Source organism: Hesperophylax consimilis, chromosome 10 (assembly GCF_061612785.1).
Source record: "Hesperophylax consimilis isolate HC1 chromosome 10, BYU_Hcon_1.0, whole genome shotgun sequence".
Taxonomy (NCBI): Eukaryota; Metazoa; Arthropoda; class Insecta; order Trichoptera; family Limnephilidae; genus Hesperophylax; species Hesperophylax consimilis.
The window spans coordinates 26931524-26954891 of NC_142845.1; the positions used below are offsets into that span (position 1 = coordinate 26931524).

General features: G+C 35.1%; 1 protein-coding gene and 1 long non-coding RNA gene across 2 annotated transcripts; both read right to left on the minus strand.

The window, feature by feature from the left end:
• Window positions 1-156: 156 nt before the first annotated feature.
• On the minus strand, window positions 157-23121 carry LOC149420557 (ATP-dependent RNA helicase DDX42). The gene is made up of 12 exons (XM_089636785.1): window positions 22632-23121; window positions 20468-20728; window positions 18439-18679; window positions 17994-18150; window positions 17329-17468; window positions 15145-15373; window positions 14552-14726; window positions 12782-12878; window positions 9981-10131; window positions 9326-9519; window positions 8435-8692; window positions 157-3017 (listed from the first exon to the last, which is right to left on the minus strand). The coding sequence occupies exons 1-12, from the start codon at window positions 22871-22873 to the stop codon at window positions 2820-2822; spliced, it is 2343 nt and encodes a 780-aa protein (XP_089492911.1). The 5' UTR covers window positions 22874-23121; the 3' UTR covers window positions 157-2819.
• On the minus strand, window positions 5688-6791 carry LOC149420558 (uncharacterized). The gene is made up of 3 exons (XR_016302709.1): window positions 6708-6791; window positions 6511-6619; window positions 5688-5996 (listed from the first exon to the last, which is right to left on the minus strand). It is a non-coding gene; the product is annotated as an uncharacterized LOC149420558 (long non-coding RNA).
• Window positions 23122-23368: the final 247 nt, after the last annotated feature.

A 23368-nucleotide genomic window follows, 5' to 3' on the forward strand; every position in this document is an offset into this window, starting at 1 on the left:
ATGATATAATAATAAATATAGTAGATGTTTTACAATAATATTTATTACAGAATATAATTTTAAGAAAAAGGTACCTACACAGTTTGTATTTTAATAAAATTTGCTATACATACATTCATTGAGAAATTATACAATTACATACCCTAAAAATAATCATTATTGGCTGACCTGAACAAAGACAATTATTCTGTAATTTGGTCGATAAAAAAATAATTATATTTATACTGACTGACCTAAACATCAAAGATTATTATTTTATAATTTGGTTGATAAAAAATATACATATATTATTCCGACCTGAACATAAAAGACAATAAATTATTCTGTAATTTGGTTGATATAAAAAATACATATTGACTGACCTAAACTTAAAGACATTCTGTTATTTTTGTCAGTAAAAGAAATAATTATGCATACATCGACTGAACTAAACAAAAAAGACAATTATTCTGTAATTTGGTCAATAAACAAAAAAAAATAGGTATTACAAAGTTTTTGTGCTTACATAAAATATTTAATTAAAACAATATGAATATTTGTATGGTTTCATGGAAGGCATGTTTATCTGAAGTGACCTGCCAGGTAAGTATGTTTTTCTGTGATAAAATTAGATAGAGCCTAGGAACTCATAATAAATTGTACAGCGCCTTCAGGTGATTTTTCACAAAAAACAGCGCTATACAAATTATCCAATTATTATACGTATATTCACTTTTATTACACTGAATTGAAGTCAAACACAAATATGTATGTAGTGTATAAATATCAAATGTATGTAATTATTCTAAAACTAGCTGTACCCCACCACGCGTTTCTGTGGTTCAGTCGTTCTGTGCAGATAAAGAAAAACAATAGCGTGTTTTGCTTTTTTACGTCCAACAGATGGCACTTGTTTCAAAAGTATCTTTTTACCTGTCACAGGTGACATCTATATGATATAGGTAAATAAATGTAAATGTTCATTTCTTCAAACGGTCTTCACCGATTTGCTTTGAAATTTTAACAGAATGTTGCATTCGAATAAGCATGTGTTTCACAGGTAAAAACATGTTTTTTTTAAAACCAGTGCCACCTGTTGGACGTAAAAGCAACATGCGCTGTTGTTTCTCCATCTGCACAGACAGACTGAGACATAGCAACGCGTGGCGGGGTACAGCTAGTGAAGAATATAATTGACTGCAAAAATTAACCCGTAGGGGCTGGCAAGAAACTTCAATAAATAAAAATATATTTTTGTTAAAGCTAACATGTAGACAATACCATACTTCATAAAGTGACATTTTTATTTAATTTTTTAACTAAAAACGAATGTATAAGGTCTACACTGCATTTGCAGTGCTTCGTACGATGCATCGGCATGAATCTTCAACACTGCAAATGCAGTGCTCGGGCCCGCAGGGGTTAAATAGATTACGGAATAAAAATTGATTGTGAAATTGTAAAGTGAATTGAGCATAAAACCATTATCAGTTTCTAGTATCGAATGGATGCCAACGACAGGTCACCAAAGTTGAGTGAACAGATTACAGATGCATATCAAGATAGATCGAAAATGGAGCAATATGAAATGACATCTAGGGACAGGAGAGCACTTATGGAATAAGTCACAATGTCACATAATAAAGTACACAACCTTTATTTTTTGAATGAATAGCGCTTACTCGAAATAAACATACATTATTAAATCGATCTTGTAATTTTCAAAATTTACCTAATTTTTTTACTTCTTCAAGAACTTCTAAATTTATTTTTCAAAGAACATTTTTTTCTTCTAAAGGTAGGTTTATTCTTTGAGATGACCTAATTAATGAATTGTCAAATTACTTTGTTCACACCACTAATTAGACACAAAATCTATATGTTACGAGAACAATGTTATCTTTGTCAGAATATGAGTCGTTTACTAAAACCATTTTTCTCATTCCAACGACCATATATTTCAGCATTTGTAAGCAAAGTAATTTGACTTTAATTCACATAGGCCAGGTATATCAGTTAGTCCGTATCCTCAATGTTTATGAGATTCCTCGCTCAAATTTAAGCAGGCTAAATCGGCCGCTTAAGCCTTGATAAGCCACAGAATAGTTGCTTTTTTAGACACCGAGGTGCAAGTACATGTCAAACTTGACGTTTACGTAAATAATATTGCATATTTCCATCTCACGGAAATTTATGTAAATTACCTAATTTCATCAGCTTTGACATATTCAGGGAGAGATGAGGAAGGAAGATTTTATTAATTCACTCAATTTAAAATAGTCTGGAAAGGGATTTTAATTGTTTTCAGAGGTTAGTTTGTCATAATTTCATGACTACTGCACTGACTCCAGCAAAACAAATATGTACTATTTAAAATTAGTATTCTCGCGTTTAGCACTATGTCGATTGAAGTGGGAAACTTTATCAAAAATCAACTGTTTGTGTTGACATTTTGAAAGATCGCGATCTCCCGATGACAATAGAGAACATAGATATACCACTCACAAAGACAGTACTTTGGTTTTACAAAGAAAAAAGAAACACATTCTTCTATTGAAATCATAGACAATACGCGTAATATCTAGGCTTACAACTTATTTTCGGATTATGTTCCAAGCCCCGCTAAGTTCGACATTTCAACCAAGCCGAGCTTAAAATTAACTGATATACCGGGCCATAATAATTATTCCAGACTAGTCTTACATTAAGATGTCGCTTGTCATAATAATAATAATAATTTTGCTTCAAATTTGTTTCTCAATAAATACACAATTCAGGTCATTACAACAATAATAATTATGTTTATTCTATTGCTCTTCTGTTTCCATCTGATTGTTTTTCTATTCCCATCGGCTTTTCTTTCCCCCCTTTCTTTTCCTCTCCGGAGGGGGAGGTCCCGGGGGAGGTTGGGAGGGCCGGGAGTTTGGGGGGGGGAGGGGGACGGCGAAACAACTGTCATCATCAGGAACCTTGGTGGGTTCGGTCTCTGTGTTTTCGCCCTGTGTCTTGTGCCAGGAATGATCCTCCGCAGCTGTGAACTGAATAGAAATTTTAAAATGAAATGTGCCGTAATTTATAAATAATTAACACTTTCCAGGCCGCGTCTTTGGACACAAACTAAGTGTATCACCTCACCAACAGGGCACATAGTTTAGATAGGAAATAGATGCAAATCAAACACGAATACAGTTCGGACTCGGCTGATAGTCGAAAATATCTACACAAACGTAGTTCGTACTCGGCCGGATGAGGATAGAATGTGAGTAAAGTGTCAGCCAACTGGAAGAAAAATCGGCACCAAACAGGGTCCGGGCATGGCCAGGGTATCTATTCCCCAGTCTCGATCGCTCGCAATTTCCACCGAAAGTACATACACTGGTAGAGTTTGTTATTCTTGAGTCTCACCGAAAGTACATACTACACGCCATACGTCAAAATTCATTCGACTTAAACAACGAGTGGGTCGAAGCAGTAGAGATCGGCAAAACTGTCAAAATCTCATTGCATCCTGGTGAATTGCCTTATACGAAAAAAAAAAAAAGATCGTTTCCCGCGCGCTTTTCGAAGTTGGTATCGGATTCGTTTAGTTTTGCAAAGTTGTTTTAACCATTTTTCTGGCATTCCGATATGTATCCACCACCGGCATTCATTTCAGAAAAAGTGCGGTAGCAAATAATAATAGTACAAGGTAAAACATGGGAAGATACAATAAGTAAAGCCAACAAATGCATTGCAATAGTCAAAGATTGGCTAGATAGAAATCTTCTTAGTCTAAATTATGAGAAAACCGTTTTTATTCCCTTCTATAATTCCCAAAAGGCATCCCCTAAAAATAATCCTAACCTGAAGTTCCATAATGTTAATTGTAAACCTGAGACATGCTCAAACTGCGAAGATGTAAAATTAGGAAATTATATCAAATACCTAGGTGTAACTATTGACTGTCAACTCAAATGGACTTATCACATAGAAAAAACTGTTAATAAACTGAGGCACCTAATTTACATATTCAAAAGCATGAGCAATATCGTTAACATAAGAACTATGAGGCTAGAAATTATTCAGAAGTCTATCATTAAGATAATGCACCAGAAGACCAAGACATATCCCACCGATAAATTGTTTAAGGAAACTGACATTATGGAACTAACGGGGTATTTCACCATCCTGCTCATAAACTGTCAGAAGCACTATGCATAGGATAAAGTATTATTTCGATTTCACCAACGCTCAAAAACGCCTATATGTAAGATAAAGTCCCTCTTCACTATAGGGTACTTGAAGCAGCTAATAGTGGTTATATGTCGGATATATTAGCCGAGTTTTCTACCTATTGCCTTTCAGTACGTTTTGATTTGACACTTGATACTTTTGACAGCTGTGAAGTTTACATTATTTTACTTAAATGTGGATTTAATTGAGTATTTTGCCAGAATTGAAGATGCAGAAGCATATGACGGGTCGCGGGCGTCAGTAATGCGAATGCCAAGAGTGAACAGTAAGTGACAATATAAGCTTATGAAAAAAATTTGGAAGTCTTGAATGATGTAGATTTCATTTCGCGCTTTCGACTGATGAAACATGCTGTTATGTAATCCATAACCGAATCATCGACAAAATGTCTCGGAGAACCACCACCAGGTATGTTATTTTAATACAAATACATAACGAAATAGCTGTACTCAAATAATAACAGTGTATGTACCCAGTGACGTTAGTTACTGTGTGTAATGTTATTTTGTGTGCCCACATAATATATTATTATATCCTGCTACAAGCATTGTACATAGATACACCATAATATAATTGTTTTCAGGATTAACGCTGCACCAAAAAGAAGTGCTAGGAGGCTATTGTACACCTCCGTCCAGTGTACGTTCACTTCCCTTAGGACCTGGCTCCCAAAAGAGGTTTATTTATAATTTGGATCAGTTCCTTAAGGCTATCCTGCAAACATGTTACAAATCGCAATGTCACCAAGTAAGAATCTTTGCTACTTCAATAACACACTACAGTAGTACATACTATAGTGATAAATAGTCATTAGAATCAATGAAGACTATTAAAATGATGAAAGCGCAAGCCAACTTCATTCACAAGACTCATCGGGCAAGTGACAAGCACAGTGTTGTCGCCTGATGGCATTGCCATTGCACTGAAATAATAATGTTGATTACTGAAATTACTTTCTCTTATTTCAGGTGAAAAAATGCTGAAGTACGCCTAAACAGAAATGGTGTGTTCTGCATGAACACGCAAGTAACTGCTATGTTATATACATAGTTATATATTATACTGCACATCTTCGGATCTACCGGATCTGCCCTGATGATGGACACTGCAACGCTGTCCGAAACGTCGGCTAAAGAAGGAGTTAGCGCAACACGGCATAACACCCCAAAAACAAACAACAAAAATGCTTTTGGCCGTGAGAATCTAAAAAACTTACCTAACTGCTATGCCAATTTAATTATTAGATACAACTGCTTCCAGGAGAGGTAGCTTGGGTCCAGTCACGAGATCATTGAATAATGTTTATTGTTTAATAATCTATTATAATTTAAGTTCTATATTTGTAAATAATTATGTATTAAAAATATATATTTGTTAAAAGGGAATGGAATTAAAAAAACATTAATTTATTATTGCAATTTTTAATTGTGCTTTTCAGTTTCAATTGCCTCTTATCATCTTCCTCCTATTTCCTCAACTGTCTTCAAGTATCAGGACCCTCTGGAGTCTGGGGAATTCTGTTTAACGAGACAGCGGCTTATTTGAGGCAGTGGCCGCCTCACAGCAGACACCGGCTGCGGCTGCTTGATCGTCGAGGCGTGCGAAGCAGGGGGATGGTCCAACTATCCCACGGCATAAGGTCTGAGGCGGGGGCTTCTGGATCGGAGACTGCATATCCAAAAATAGCCCTGGAAGTGGACGGTTATCGAGGAATGCTTCGTCTTCATCTTCTTCTATGGAGAATACCTCCATGAGTACCTCTTCTGCAATGGCATTCGGGTTATCTGGAAGTATAAGAGAGAATAGTGCGTTTTTAGTAATTTACTATAAACGCTCCCGAAAGAATTCAAATAATTCTATGAAAAAACATTTAGCGTTTGATAAATATTTGTCGAGGTTTGCAAATTTTCATATTAAATTAAAAAAAGTTAAGGGACAATAACTTTTATAACATCTTTGTCTAATTAAATACATTTTTGTTTCGTGTAAAGTAGTAATTACAGTTTTCATGATGAAAAAACCATTTGTAAGTGACTTTATCAATGTTTGAGTTCAAAAATTTTATATTTTTAAGTCGATTTGTACTGCACAAAACTGAGAGTCTTTAATCCACATTCAAGAACAGTATTTTATTTTGAAATATATTAAAAAATAGCGAATTTATATGGAATCTGAATTCTGACAGTTCGAGATGCACGTTGCAAGGCTTTAGGGATTAACAGGAAGAACAATAATTCAAAAGAATCAGTGCGTGACATTGTGTGACTTTGAACATCCTCATTTGTAATATTATAATACCTGATGCCGTTATCTCCTAAGGACTTCACCGCGTCGCTATATTCAAGTAGTTTGTTTACACTGTCACTCGTCTTTCGTAAAATTAATGCTTCGATCTCGTTTATTCATCCTGAAAAATAAGACAAATCTTTTAATTCGACTCAAATCTCTAGTAAGATCGCATAATAATTAACAATACCAAAAACTATTGTACTTACCAAGAATGAATTGGTCAGAAATGTCGCCTGCATAAATAAACCACGTCTGTTTACCGTTTTGACGTTTGCAATTCCATAGAAACAATCGCATTTTAAAGACAGGCGTTGCATTAGACATTATAAAAGCGCTGTTGCCAGAAAGATTCGTCTAATAGCTGCGTGGGACCTTGTTTTCTGTGGTGAAACGCACCTAGGTTTATGAGCAACTTTATCGTATGCATAATTTTATGTGACATATAGTTATGATAAACTTTATAAGGGTTTGGTGAAAAAGCCCGTAAGGCAGATCTACTGTGTCCATTGTCTTAAATTTGTATACACTCGTCCTTATAATTTCTGTAAAAATCCAAATCGTTCTAGCCAGAGACACAACATATGCGTGTACACAGTGCCTCACTGCAAAACTAGGCTAGCCCAAAGACACATTAACTATATTGGCCCAAAATTGTTTAATTCCTTGCCGAGTTCCATCAAGATGTGCCAAAACCTAAACTCGTATAAAATAAATGTCAAAAGCTGGGTAAAAAAGTATCTGGAAGTGAGAGAATTTTTTCTATAAGTTATACAAATATGACACCTATATATGATAATATGTTACCATCTAAATTAAAAAAAAAAAAAGTTTAACTTCTTTTAAACTGTTTTTTTATTAAAATAACCAAATGTACTATATGATTTATTTTTTATTCTTTATTCATATCTCTTTTTTCATTTAAACCATAGATAATATAACCACCACTATTTTGATTTTCACCTTATAATGCCCACGCACAGGCTTCGCCTTTGTGGGATTTTTTTGTTACTCTTTATATTTTGTATAATTATATATATACCTGTATGTATCAAAAAAATTGACAATAAATAAAAAAAAATAAAAATAAAAACGTTGACAGAACGACGCGGCAACGGTTTGTTTTTGACATTTCAAATTAACTCCATAGAAACCTCAAACACATCAGAAACATAGACAATATTCACAGGGTTGCCAACACAGTCATCTTCAACCGTGCAACACTCAAGAATGTATAAATATAGAACTTATGACAAAAGTCGTAGAGATTTTCGTTCGTAGATGGCGCATAGCGAGTAATTCGTGGTAGAGACTCTGGAATAGATACCCTGAAATATGTTAATGTTGATGATAAGAGTGAAGAATGCGAAAGCTGGTCACCAGAAGGCTTCTGAGGAAGAATAATGATTAAGTCCTTTATTATCATTTTAGAGTGACAAGTGGTCAAGATCCCCGACTACGAATCCAAGTCTCATGCTTGAGCAAATTAATTTAATTAATCAATATGTTTTATTTGATATTTAGTTAACATACAATAATATATGGTTAGATTTGTGGCATGCTCCAGATTGGTAGATTCTCTCAATATCGCCCTGGCGAAAGACTACCATTCAGGATCGAAATGCTACTTGAAATGACTTTAGCCATATTTTGTTACCAGATCTGAATATCCAGGTACTTCTCAACCTTCTTATTTTCCATCTACTTCCCCTCCCCACTCTCTTCAGGTTCACAACATACCTCAATTGGGGATATTGACACGTCCCACTGGCTCAGGGCAGTTGGACTTTTATGGTACTTCCTCCATCTCCAGTTCCCTACATCTTCTTTTATTAGTTTATTCAGATAACAGGTTGTGCAAACAAAATAATGCAGAATAGGGATTATAGTAAGTTAGTTAGCAACGGAAAATATGCAGTTAATTAAATGTGTTTACCTGTCCATACTGCATCTTGAAGGCGGCCTTCATTGCGGACAGCCTATCGGTGGCCGGGCCCCCTTTCTTGGTGTCTGCATACGCCAGGGCTCCGTCATCCTCCTCACTGACGGGGACGGGGGCCCTAAGGCCAGGGCGCTCCTTGAAGCCGAGCCCCGCCCCGCTAATGTTCAGGTTCTTGCCCTTGCCTGACTTGAAGCGGGACTTGCGGAACCAGCCGTTCTGCATGGCCATCTCCAGCAGGCTCTGCGGTACCTCCTGGAATTCAAAAATAAGTACTAATCTTGTTATATAAGTTATAGGCATGGGGGCTCCAAAAAATAAGTACTAATCTTGTTATATAAGTTATAGGCACGGGGGCTCCAAAAAAAGGTGGAGTTAAGAAGGCTTCTTAGAAGTTGGGCGTACTGTACAGTCTGCGGATACTTTAATAGTACATAACTGCTGACCATGTACAAATCGCTCCCCATTGTTCAGCACAAAACAACAGAAAAACAACCTTGATTCTGTGCAGAGGCCGTTTGATAGATTACCCTATCTTTACAAACAGTTTGCAAGTCTTTGGAGCACAGACTTAAGGTGAGAATGCTGTCCTTGTTCTGTCGGTACTTCAAAGAAAGATACTCCGAGAAACTATCGTCATTGAGTCCTTTGGTGCACAATCAGGAAACACGCTAAATTTAATACCCAACATTTGTACACGGTTCACATTTGTCACATAAGAACTCACTCACTCTGGGTTTCATCCCTCCTACACCATCGGTCGCTTCAAAACTCCTTTATTTCTTCAAATACTGTCCACAAATCTAGAGATTAGTTGGGTGAAGATGTCTTCAGTCATATTGATCTTTATTGGACATCATCTGACAAGCTGTTACATATATATCTGACCTGACTAGCCCCCTCCAGGTTCCTGACGAGGTGTCCGGCAAAGTCCTTATCTTTATCGCCGAGCAGCAGCGTAATGGCGTCCCCCCGCACTCCAGCGCGCCCCGTCCTCCCCACACGGTGCGTGTGCGTGTCGATGTCTCGTGCCACATCGTAGTTAATCACTGTGCGTATGTGGGGGAAGTCCAGACCACGAGCTAAACACCAAAAATAACACAAATATTATGTATTGCTAAGAGGAACAGCTGCGCTGCCTTTTTCATACAAAACTTAATTTTGGATTATTTAATTATTTTTTTAAATTAAAAGATATAGCAAATATCTAGTAGGAAAGGTGCCACTTTATTTATTTGTGTTTCAAAAAAAAAAAATATATATATATATAAGCCATTGAAGAAATCGATTTTAACGGCACCTTAACTTTGTAACTATTGAACAAACAAATAAATATGTAAAACATCACCCAAAAAAATCAAGTTTTTTTTTTACTATAATATAACTATTTTTGACCAATTTTTTTCAAAACATAAAGAAGTAAAAAATTCCAACTTCAGACTCGAAAATGAAAGCTCAAATCAATAAAAGTAATACAGCAAAATCGATTCCAAATGTGATGAATATTATAAAAACGAAAAGTGACAAATTGGATATATCTCACCTGCCACATCTGTGGCTACCAAAATTTTGGATTCCTGTTTCTTAAAAGCTGTGATGACCTTGTTCCTCTCAGATTGGTCCATATCTCCATGAAGCAACAAGGCATTGTATTCCTGTACCGTCAGATTCCCTGCAACTTGTTCAGCGTCCACCTATATTTTAAAAATGTGGTTTAGATTGATGTTTATATATGTGAGTATTTCTCAAAATAAATGTACGTAACGAAAATGTAGTTACGAAATAGTGTTACGAAATAGTCATAAGACGTAACTAAATAGTAAACATAAGGCTTGTTTACACAATGGCAAATTTTATTTTACTTTTTTTATTATTTATTCAATTTAATTAGTTGTCGTCTTTTTTAAATGTAAGTAATTATCCTTTACTTTTTTTTATTTGTTGTACATACTACAAACATACATAAACTCACGACCCAAATATTTGTATTTTGTTATACCAAAGGGGTTTAAAAAAAAACAAGGGAGTATAAATAAATGTTTTTTAATCAAATTATCAGCTCCCAAATTGAAGTACCTAACACAATATTCAACAAATCTTAAGAAATTAAAGAACAGGCACTGTTTAAACTATTAAAAAATTAATAACATACAATTATTTAGTTTGAATCACTATCCATTAGCGTTTTATAAATTTCTTCCTCATCTTTATAATAATTGAAATCTTTCCGAGACACATTTGGTCAGTTTTTCAGTCTTTGGTTTATCACTCCGCTTTGGCGCATGAATATAGTCATTTAGTGATAGAGATTTAGAGATAAGGCCCTTACAAACCACTTTCTTTTTTGTATGGATATTTTCCAGTTTTTCGTTTTTAAGATAGTCACTCCACATGGTTTATCTTTGATTTTGTTAGAATCTTCATTTTCACTATATTTTCACATATTTTCAATATCAGTGTTATTTTCTATGGCATTATTATTTCCTATTATAACATCTCCGATTTATTATATAATCCAGTTTCGATGGGAATAGCATCATTATTAGTCTTAGTTTGTTTATGCAATAATATTTTCAGAATATTCACTTGCCTTTTCATCCGATTACAGCACTGTCTTAAATTCTTATTTCGACTTTTTAATCGAGTATTTTCTTCAGTCAGCTTTTGTAGTCTTTCCTTTAGGATTTTTTTATTATTTTTTCTACGTTCAAATGTATTATTGTCTTGTGTCGTAGGATTAGCCTTTTTCTTTCTTTCAGCTCTTTTATCATTGGCTTGTCTCCACTTTGCCCGTAGCTCTTCTTTTTCTTCTTCTGTAAGAATTTATTTTTTTATTTTTGATATTTTCTATAACTTTTGTTAAATGCTTAATTCGGATTTCCTCATATTTATTTGTATTTTCCTTTTTCAGTCTTTCTCTGTAAGCGTTTTGCTTTTTGGCATTGGTTTTTGGGGGCATTCCTTTAAAAAAATTATGCTGTAGTTATGGTTTTATCAGAGTAAATAAAAATAAATTTATATTTAAATAAGCTTTTATAAAAAACTTAAGGCACTTATAAATATTGTATAGAGCGCCTGTAGAACGGATAGTGTGTATGAGTGCCTCACGCTTATTTAAAATAAAACCAGTATTGGACGGCTCAGCTTGATCTTCAAGTACTTGTCATTATGTATAATGCCATATAATCGCGATGATAAAACATACAAGTCCGACGACACCTGCTCTGCCATTGACCATCAGGAATTTCCAGCGCATCCTATGTATTACAACCTACCTACTTTCCAGCGCCATCAACAGATCTGCTCTATGGTATAATAATATTTATTTTTTTCCTATTATATCTAAATACATATGTATATTTGTGCATTGTGCATAATATATTACATTATTACTAAACTTACATAAGACTTTCATAAAAATGCTAGACACACTTACAATATACTTACTTTTCTTAATCACGTTGTAACTGTGTACACTCAGCTTTACATTGAACTTTTTCGTTACGTTACGAAATTCATAACAAACGTTACGAAATTGTAATAAGAATTTATGTTATAAAAAGTCAATGGTTTGATAAAATTTAAAAGTGTTAATATGTAAGCTTAGCAATGTTCGTACCGCACATGTTACAAAAAGATGAGTAGAAAAAGACTTACCGTTTTGTGAAAAAAGGCTAAAATATTTTCTGTTACGAAATAGTGGTCCCACTAAAGAAACACGTTATTACTGATTTTAACAATTAATGTTATGGCGGAGAAGTCAGACCAACAATTAATCAGAAAGAGGCTAGTGTTGCCCATGTTAAATTTTACAAATGGGTTAAAAAATTACGGTGGAAGTACTAATAAAACGTAACTAAAGAGTAGTTACTAAAAAGTAAATAGTGATGTCTCATTTTGTTTTTTGTGCATAAATTATTAATTTATTATGAAACCCCATAGAAAATTACCTTTTTACAGAAACTACATTTAATTAAGAACCTAAAACTTACAAAAAATCACATATTATAACGTTATTATCGCATTTTATGAAGTATAAACAAATGAAGTGGGTAGGGTGGCAATTTTATTTTGTATGGAAGGTAAAAATCGATATTTAAAAAAAAATTAAAATGTTTGCGAATTGATACGATTGTAATGTTTATTTTTCGATATTTTAAAGCCTAATATTTATTCTACAAAATGGTGCATATTTTTTTTGTATGATTAATTAAAAACATGTGAAATTTTTGAACTGTTTGTAGGCACACTTTATTTTTCCAAAATGTACACTTTTTTTGAGAAATACTCATGTAATGTGTAAAAAAATTCGAGTAAAGTGTAAAAAATTTTTTAATGACAAACCTTTTTTGTAACGAATATTAAGACACTCCCGGCAGATGTGTATTCCACTAACGATTTCATAAGCCAGTTCCATTTTTGCTGTTGATTTTTAAATATCCTGCAATGAAACAAATATTATGTACATTTTTTGGAACATATTTCGAAGTTACGAGCTTCACGCTTGAATTTTTGAGCTTTTTTACATTTTAAATGCGCTTGAGGTGAACACAATCACAAAACTGCGCTATATAAATGGTTATCATTACTATAATTACACTAATTTTTAAACTTTTATGGCCTTTTTGAAGTTTAAGCTGGCAGCTATTTAAACTTTTGAAATTTAGACCTAACAATCTTTTCTTGGAGCTTCAAGTTTTGGGATTTAGAACTTTTGAGCATAAAAAATTCTAAAGCTTTTCGAACATATCGGAGCCATGTGAACTTTTGTAGTTAAGGCACGAAGCTTTGGAGCTATAAGCTTTATTAGCTTTTCGAATGTGGTGAGTTTTTGGAGCTTTGTGAGCTTTAGGCTTTAAGCTTTTAGAGGTTAAAGCTCTGGGTTTTTTGTCTTTGATCTAGGGGTTTAGGAGCTTTAAGCTTGGGACTTAACTTGGGAGTTCAGTCAGCGAAAATATGGATAAATGGACGGTTATAATGTAATATTAGAGTACTATAGAAATATTATTTTCCCAACTCCAAAATGTGATAAAGTAATGGGGCAATACAACCATAACCATTAAAGAGTAAAGTTTTTTAATACATTCCCAGAAAGTATCGGAAATTTAAATAAAAATTTAAAATTTCATCTTAAACAAACTGAATACTTTAACATATAAATAAAGAAATAACAAACATAATAACACATCCCCCATACACATAAGCCTGGCTTTATTATGATGGTACATCTTATATATAAAGTAGAACCTAGTTAATTCGAAATCCACGGGACATCAAAAATCAAATTTTGAATTAACGAATTCCAACGTAATTCTAAATTTTAGGAATAAAAAAAGACTCCGAAAATCGAATTTTGGTCGCCCCTTCAAATCCAGGTAGTCATTAGGAATAAATTCGTATTAATATTGATTATTCCTTTATTTTCGCAGCCGATTACCACAGCAGCCGGCCCTTTAAAATTCAGATATACGAAATAAATTCGTAAAAATGCGATGTATTTATGTGTAAATCGAGATTTCGCGGCCGATTTCGTCCGTGGCCTACCCTTTAAATTAAGGTATTCGTAAAAATGCGGTATATTTCCGCATAAATCGAGAATTCGCGGCCGATCTCCGATTTCCGTCGCGCCGGATCTTTAACTCAGATATTCGAAGTAAATTTAGTAAAAATACGATATATTTCCCCGTAAATTGAAATTTCGCGTCCGATTTCAGTCAGGGCGGGCCCTTTAAAATTCAGATATTCGAATAAATTCATAAAAATGCTACATATTTCGAGATTTTGCGGCCGATTCTTTACGCGGCCGGCTCTTTATTTCGAATACCTGAATTAAAATTCATAAAACTACGATATATCTCCACGTAAATCGAGAATTCGCGGCCGATTTCGACAAAAATTAATTTCGAATTACAAATTAAAAAAACATTTTGTATGAAAAAAAATTTCTGTGGATATTTTTTTGGCGAAAATTACGCGTTTTTTCAAATTATCGGGGTTCTACTGTATAACAATATGTGAAATGATTATCTACATTGTAACATATTTTTTGTAAATGATGTAACATTTTAATTTTTAAATAAACATATTAAAAAAAGATAAATTATTATTTATTACCTGACGGTCTGCGTGACATCAGCGCTAGCCTCTCCAACGTCCCCCTGTTGCACTCGAACGGGGTCTCTGAGGGCATCGCGTGTCAGACGCTCCACCCGCCGGGGAAAGGTGGCAGAGAAGAGGAGAGTCTGACGGTCGGGGCGAACATGATTGCATATGGAGCGCACCTGACTCTCTGGAATTAAGAATAATTCAAATTTATCATTAGCGTCACAAAAGACGGTGTGGGGGTCAGATTTTTTTTGAAAAATCACCTCTTCTTGCCGAGATTTGACTATTAGTCAAAACCATTTTGAGGGCTTAAAAGTCAAACAAAAAACAGAAAAAGACACACCAAAAATTGTAATGGTATGTTTTTTGTGGAACATTGTTTGACTTTAAGCCATCGAATTATTGGTAAGTTTTTTTGTAAATGACTTTTTTGACTTCAAGATCTAGAATTATTTGTATGTATTTTGTAGAAAACATTGTTGTTTTCTCCTATGCGAAAACTGCACAAGAGCCCCAACTACTCCAAACTGAAGTATTTGATTGAATAAATAAATTAAATTATAATATTTATGCCGAAATTTTCATAATTTGATTATTCCTACCGAATCCCATGTTGAACATGCGGTCCGCCTCGTCGATGACCAGATAAGTGACCCTCCGCAGGTTGGTGGCCTTGATCTTGACCATGTCGATCATACGGCCAGGAGTAGCCACCACAATCTCGGCGCCCGCCTCCAGCGCCTTGGACTGCTCCCACTTGGAGCCGCCCCCGTAGCAGCACACCACCTGGATGTTGTACACCTTTCCAAATCTCTTAGCCTCCATGTAGATCTGATAAATAATGGACGAGTGTTATGACATTAAAATAAATCTAGACACGTTACGCCTCACTAAATTAAAACAAAATGTGGCAAGTAACAAACGCACTTGCATTTCCTGTAAATATATAATTCAATTGTTCATGTATGACAAATATAGACATTCAAATAACATGTTTGTTTGAACGAAAAAGAATTAAGACTGGGCGGCGTTTTTGTATTTAAAAGTTGCATCGAATAGTACATCCTATATCACGGGTGTGAATGAGATGCCCCTGCGCTTACTCGCTACGACGAATACGAAATACTATGAGAAGGCCTACTGTCTTTTGGCTTATACTTATGTGTTTCAACGCACGCTATCTTACTTTCTCTAATGGCGCTTAAAATCTTCGTGAAACAATAGAAATAATTGTATTATTTACAATAATAAGTAATTTACATCTACATTAGTTTGCCACGTAATGAAAACACTTTCTCATCATACACAAGGGCATTTTAGCACATATTTAAGTTACGCAATTTGTTTACAGATAGCACATAACCTCAAGCGACGCGTGACGGTTAAATACAACATACATTGTAAAAATTGAAAGTACGACAATTACCATATTTTTCACTTGCCACTTTTGAGATCTCTACAACGGGTCTTTGGTTAATGTCACTGTATGTGTGCCATTAATCTATTTTTTATTAAGTGTCACAGTATAGCTTTGATTTCATACAAAAGTACAGTTTTATTCTAAACGAAATTTTGCACACTTGGTTTTCAAAACAAGGAAGGTCACTGACTAGATGAGATTTCGAAAAACCACTCCCATCCCATTTTAACACCCCAATTTTTCTTTTTGATAAAATTTTGAACACTTGACGTTCAAAATAAGAGGAAAATTATTACCTGTATATCTATATATGTAGATGATTTCTAAAAACTCTGTGTGAAGCACGCTGTCTCGGGAAATGCCCAGGATTTCAGCTAGTTATAATCTCACTGTTGTAAAAAGTTCTTTATATCGATTTGATGGTCACAGTAACGTACAGTCCGTCAAGAAAGCGTAGACAATAATTGAGGGTAATGCGATCTTTAACACCAAGATAGTTTATAGGAAAAATAAGGAAACATGAAAAGCACCATGGTCCAAGAGAATACTTTTCGTATCAACATCAATGGTGTTCAGAAATTAGTAGTACTTCCTGAAAGAATATGATTCTATTTATAGTTCAAGGTCATTAATTTTCCAAAATGTAATCCTTGCTAAATAAAACCCTTTGTGTAAGAAACAATGAAATCATATACAAAAGTCCGTAACCTAACGCCTTGTGTAAGAAACTATTTTTTTATTTTTATTTTTTTTATTTATTCTTTAATATATTTGTTAAACAATGGTATAGTATATTGTCCTCCACGCTAGGAGTTCACCTGTGTTGTGGAGGACTTTTTCAATTGTAAAGTTATATAATTCTAAAACAATACAGTGGAGTTGGTTACACAGAGAAACATTAAAAATTAAAATATAAAATCGATTTTTCCATAGTTATAACAGTAGTTTTTCCATAGTCACTAACGCATCTTAGTCACTAACGCATCTATTAAATCATATACAAAAGTCCATAATCTAACCCCTTGTGTAAGAAACTTTAAATCATATACAAAAGTCCGTAACCTAACGCCTTGTGTAAGAAACTATTAAATCATATACAAAAGTCCATAATCTAACCCCTTGTGTAAGAAACTTTAAATCATATACAAAAGTCCGTAACCTAACCCCTTGTGTAAGAAACTATTAAATCATATACAAAAGTCAGTAACCTAGCGACGTTCGGAAAGAAGCACAGTGCGGGAGATGAGCTTGGAGTGGCAAGCTACCAATGAATGTTAGGGAACTACTTTCTGCGGATGGCAGGAGAAGTGCATCTGCGCACCTTATTTTGCTTGCGGTTAGCTATAGATGTGAAATGATTAAGTACCTGCTGCGCTAACTCTCTGGTGGGTGCCAAGATAAGTCCAATGGGACCATCTCCCTCCACCAGCTCCTTCTGATCCATGATGTGAACCAAGAGGGGCAGCAAGTAAGCTGCCGTCTTTCCTGAACCCGTTCGAGCGATACCTGCAAATTGATACATAATACAGTCAATAAATTATAACACTGATAAGACGTGTGTGCATCTGTGTATTTGCAAATCAATTTACTGATTTTATGTGGTTAAATGTGATTACTGGCTAAATTAATTGAATCGTTAAATGGAAAATAATTTGACTTAATCTGTCACTGTTGACTTGGCTAGCAGTACACTTGGCTAGCTGAGACCGACCCTCATGTATGGCAATGAGGCAAGGAATTGGCAGAGGAAGGTTGAAAGTAGACGGACTGCTGAGAAATGAGATCCCTCAGGCGCATGTGTGAAAACCATGTTTGAACGTGTTACAAATATAGAAGTCTGCAAGGCTGATGTAAGCGTAATAAATAAGATTAAGGCATCCCCCTGAGAAAGACTTGGCATGACTAAGTGAGCCAACTACTTGAGTGTATATGAGACAATGTATGAGTGTGAGGCGTGTGGCAGTCCTGTGTACTGCCCATTTCTGTGGAGAAGCTTACGAAGGTTAGACAGATAGAACTACAGATTATTACCGACTAAGTCCCTCCCGGAGAGGGCGCAAGGAATTCCGGCAGACTGGATTGGAGTGGGCTGGGAGTACTCTGCCCTTCGGATGCTTTTCATCAAGTTCTCGTCAAAGCCAAAATGCATGAAGCTGGCCACAGGCTGTGGAGGTTGGGCACCAGTTAACTAAAAAAAAAAAAATACATATTTAGTGGTAATAATTCATAAGAGGTCATTTGACATAAAGTTTTCTGCACAATTTTATTAACCCATTGTACAAACTCATCATATAAGATTGTCCCCTTGCAACCAAATAAGCTTACGCTTGGGAGAAGACTCTATTTAAACTTATTAAAGTGGCAGAACGAAACCAACAGAAACACATGCAACAGTTGCCGAATCAATTGTGAAGTAAAAATACCAGAGCATATTCGAGCGGCAGATTACCGAGAGTTCTGTAATTCAGTTACATACCTTAATTCCTAACGCCTTTTTCAGATCTTCATTTTGATCTTTGGAGAGTGCCTGAATGTCCACGTGAGGCGTATAGAAGTTTCTTTCGAAGGGCGGATAGACTATTTCAGTGTGGTCAATGGGGGGCAGGGGGTCGATGAATTTCTTCTTAGCCGGCGCTATGGGGTTGCCGTCCTCATCGTACTCTATTTCGCAGTCAGAACCATCCTCGTTGCCAGTGAGAGGATTTTCTTCCATATATCTGAGACGTAAAATGATTGCTATTAGTTTTAACACCACATAGCACTAATTTCAATCAGATAATCAGATTTAAAAAAATATATTTTTAACAATTATTGATGAACATTTCAGCAAATTTAAAAGTTAAAATTCAAGTTCTATTTAAGGTCTATTATTATTTCATAATGAGCCAGTTGTTTCATAGTACTTGGATAATAACAGAACTTGAAATTTGATGAAATGTTCAAATTCTGTGAATAACACCTCAGTTGTCAACAGTTTTCATAATACAGGGTTTCCCAATAAGAGGTGTTATTTTGAATAGCCCGTTATTTCGGTAGATGTTACTTTTGAAGCTGTCATTTTTTGTCATTTGACAAGTAGAAACTACACCATTAATAAAAAAGGAACGATACACGCTTCAACAACGCATTGAAATTATTAAAATTCACTATAAAAATGGTGAAAATTTGGCAGAGACGGTTCGTAAAATTCAAACATTTTTGGGTCGTCGTGAAGCACCTTGTCGGACCGCAATACAGAAATTGGTGGAAAAATTCGAGCTGTTGGGACAACTTAGTGATGTGAAGAATAAAACCCGTGCATGTCGCTCAAGAACAGCCGAGAATATTGCTGCTGTTTTTTCGAAAGTGTTGAAGAAAACCCAGGTTTGTCCATTCCTCGTCGTTCTTTGGAATTAGGTATTCCACAAACGTCATTACACCGTATTTTGCATAAAGATTTGTGTCTTAAGGCTTATAAAGTTCAGTTAGCACAAGAACTCAAGGCGGCCGATCATCATCAACGTCGTGTCTTTGCTAATTGGGTCCTTGAAATGCGTGAAAATGATCCGGAATTCCATCGAAAAATCATCTTGAGTGATGGGGCCCATTTCCACCTCGGTGGCTTCGTCAACAAGCAAAATTGTCGCATCTGGGGCTCGGAAAACTCAAGAGTTATTGTTGAAAAGCCTCTCTATCCTCAACGTGTGACTGTTTGGTGCGGTTTATGGTCCGGCAGAGTCATTGGACCTTACTTTTTCGAAAATGAGGCTGGAGCAACAGTTACCGTGAATGGACTGCGCTATCGAGAGATGATTAATGATTTTTTTATGGCCGGAATTGGATGGTATTGATCTGGACAACGTTATTTTCAACAAGATGGCGCTACGTGCCACACAAGCAACGAAACCATTGATCTTTTACGATTGAATATCAAAATAACACCTCTTATTGGAAAACCCTGTATATCTCAGTTAGAATCTCTCTAATCACTAATACTCCAGTGAAGATCTGAGTCATATCTGAGTTAACGATCTACAATAAGAGATTATTTTGGAAAACAATGGAAAAGGTCACATTTTGCTACTGCCCATAAAACTTAACTGATTTTTAAATACACACAGAAAAAAATATTATTCTTGTTTTTAATTTTCACATTTTTCATAGATTCCATCCTCAATCCTGCACCATCAGGCTTTATCAATAAACCACACACTTTTGTATGAAACGAATTGTTCCTAAAAAGCATACATATCCCAATATATATACAGTAAAATTCTCATTCGGAGCCTACTTGTTATACGATACACCAATGAAAAACTCTGAAAGTTTATTCCATAGACTTTCAGAGTTTTTCATTGGTGGATATAGTTAGGCAATTATTTGACGTCACAATATTTCGGTTCCAATTTTTGATCGGAGTTATACCCCCCTGGGTTTTATATATTGCTGAATTACGGAGGTTCTTTTGCAGTCGTATGCATAGATAAATAATCAAACTTTAAATTATTGTAATCGACAAAACTTACCTATAGTAGCTCTCTTCATTGTCCTCTTCTTCAATATCACCCCTTGTGCCCCTTCCGCTGACTGCCTTTCCCTTTCCTTTTGGCGGAGGGGCCTTATCACCCCTCCCGCTGTGTTCTTGCAGTCCCGCCATGAAGGCATCCAGAGGATCCTCTTCATCCGAACTTGCCTGCTTGTTGGCGGGTTCTCGGTATGAAGGGCTGCCGGGGGCGGGGATGTACTCCAAGGCCGGGGCTGCAGGCTCTTCTTCTTCTTCGAAATATCTGAAATTGTTTTAAATAGGTATTTATTTGGTTGAGTAGGTAGGTACTGCTAGCTACACTTTAAAACAATTATTTAATTGTCTATAGGAAAAAGAAAAATAATTGAAAATTATATGAATCGTTACCGAATGCATTACAAAAAATGTAAGATATGTACAACATTAATAATAATAATAATAGTTGGATAATTCATACAGCACCATTTTTATGAAAAATCACCTCAATTATTATTTAAAATTAAAAATATAGTATGCATCTAAACGTATATCGAAGATTTCAATCAATTACATACTTTAGATATGGTCCTGCCACTAGGAGCTCCGTTGTAACCTATTTCTCTGTTACATTAGTTGTTTATGATAAAAGGGGCTTCATTTTTTATCAGTTCACAGTCCTCCTCACTAGGGTTTCCTGTTCTGTAGTTTTTTAAACTTTTGTATTTAGTTTCAAGTTGTCTTTACATCGTCTTCATAATGTTTGTAAGTTGATTATTACTTTGTTCTCTCAGCCATGTTTTTACTTTTGTTTTAAATATATTGATTATAACCAGAGATGTGCTTTATTTCAAATGGAAATGCAAAATGGGTATTTTCCATTTTGCATTTTAAATGCTTTTCTAAAAACCATTTTGCATTTTAAATGATTTTCTCAATGCATTTTCCATTTTAAATGCTTTTTTGCAACATTCTTCCTACTATCTCCACTCATCTTTTTTTCATAAGCCCCAAATATCAGTCGGTCCTCAACCTCGCTATGAGAGATAATTTACATTTGTCAAGTTGCTCCCTGGTAGGAGCCCTTGCAATTGAGTGATACCATTACAAAAAATACTGATTCAAATACTGAACATGGGGCCATGACGCTGTAATATTAAATGTTAGATAGCAGTTTCTATGTTTTTACGTTGGCAACATTAGTCCCGCGCAAATTTTTTGTGGTTTCATAATCTGTAGTTGTGGTGTTTTTGGATTTACCATCATGTAATATGTTTGTTCTACATTGATGTCCATTATTAAATGACAAAATTGTTTAAAAATTCTATAATTATTTTAATTGTTTGACCTGAGAAACCATTTTGCATTTTCAAAATAGGTATTTTGCATTTTGCATTTGAAATGTTTTTCTAAAAACCATTTTGCATTTTCAAATGGAAAAGTTTTGACCCATTTCCATTTTGCATTTCAAATGGTTTTGGGTACCCATTTTGCACATCTCTGATTATAACCAATCTTTCTGTTACATGCGTTGTTTACGAGAAAGAGGGAGAGTTTACAGCGGAATTCTCAATGGCAGGACCTACTTAATGGTGGCACTTCACTTGGCTATTTGTATTCGCATATTCGGTATATATGACGAACTATTCACATCAAAGGAGTCAGTGAGGCAAATAAACCATCTACATATTTGTCAGCATCCACCAGCGCCTTGCTTGTCATGGTCTTTTGAGGGCTTTGTATTTTTTCATAAATAGCATGTAATAGTAACATATATTTAAATAATAAAATCCTGCTGCAAGTACAAAAAAGTTAATTGATATACTGTTAAGTTACTCTCTGATAGCAAATATATTTGTGTTAACTATTTGGCTCCACGTGTGGACGGTCGTAGTTGCTTTTATTTGCATGTTTGTCTGTATGTCGACTATTTTGCCATATAGAACTAACACACAACCACAAATACGCAACGCCAAGTAAAGTTCCTTCATGAAGTATGAAATTGGTTTATGATTATTATTACCTAAAATAGTAGAAGTTGGTAAGTACCAAAAGGTTGTAAATTGCCCAAATATAATAATTATAAATAATCGAGAATAAGATACGAGCTGTAATTGCACATAATATTATTAACACAAATTGAAATATAGGAGTGAAGATAAAGCAGTAAATGATAAAATTGAACTCACTCGTCCTCAGTTTTAGTCCTCTTCCGACTAAGCCCTCCCCAGCTGGCCGTCATGGCATTCTGGCTAATAGACGACATTGTGGAGTAGCCCTGTTTAGAGAGTCCTGTCGATGGTGGAGGAACAGCATTCATGGAATTAGCACTTGGCTGTCTCTTCGGCAGTTGGAAACCCATAAACTTCTTGTAACCAGAGTCACTATCTCCATCTCTGCCCCCACTTCCCTTTCCCCGGTTATAACTCATATTTTAAAAGAAAAACTGCGGTTCTATCGAAGAATAACAATCACCACCGGATAACCTTAGTTTATTATTAATATCATATTTGTATCAGTTTAAAAGAGAAACTGCATAATCAACACCGTGAAACTGTAAAAATGTGCAAAAACAATATACGAAGGTTCTGTCAATAACTTTTTGTGCTTTTGTTAGACAAAATTGTCGATATTTTGAAAGATTTGCTTGACAAACGAGCGAAGCGGTCTTTACATGAATTCGGCATTACACATTTACTCGGTAGGTAAGAAGGGAGTTGTACAAACGTCAAAAAGTTGATATTTTAATCCGACAGGGTAACCGCCAAAAGTTTTGGCGGTAAATTTAATCGGGAAAAACTGAGCAACATTACAGTGGTTTTCACTGACTTATTGTGATCTACATCTTTCATGTAACAATTGTTTAACATTTAACAATTACATTTCAGCTAAAGCTTTATTGCCCTAAATTACGAAACAAAAAAAT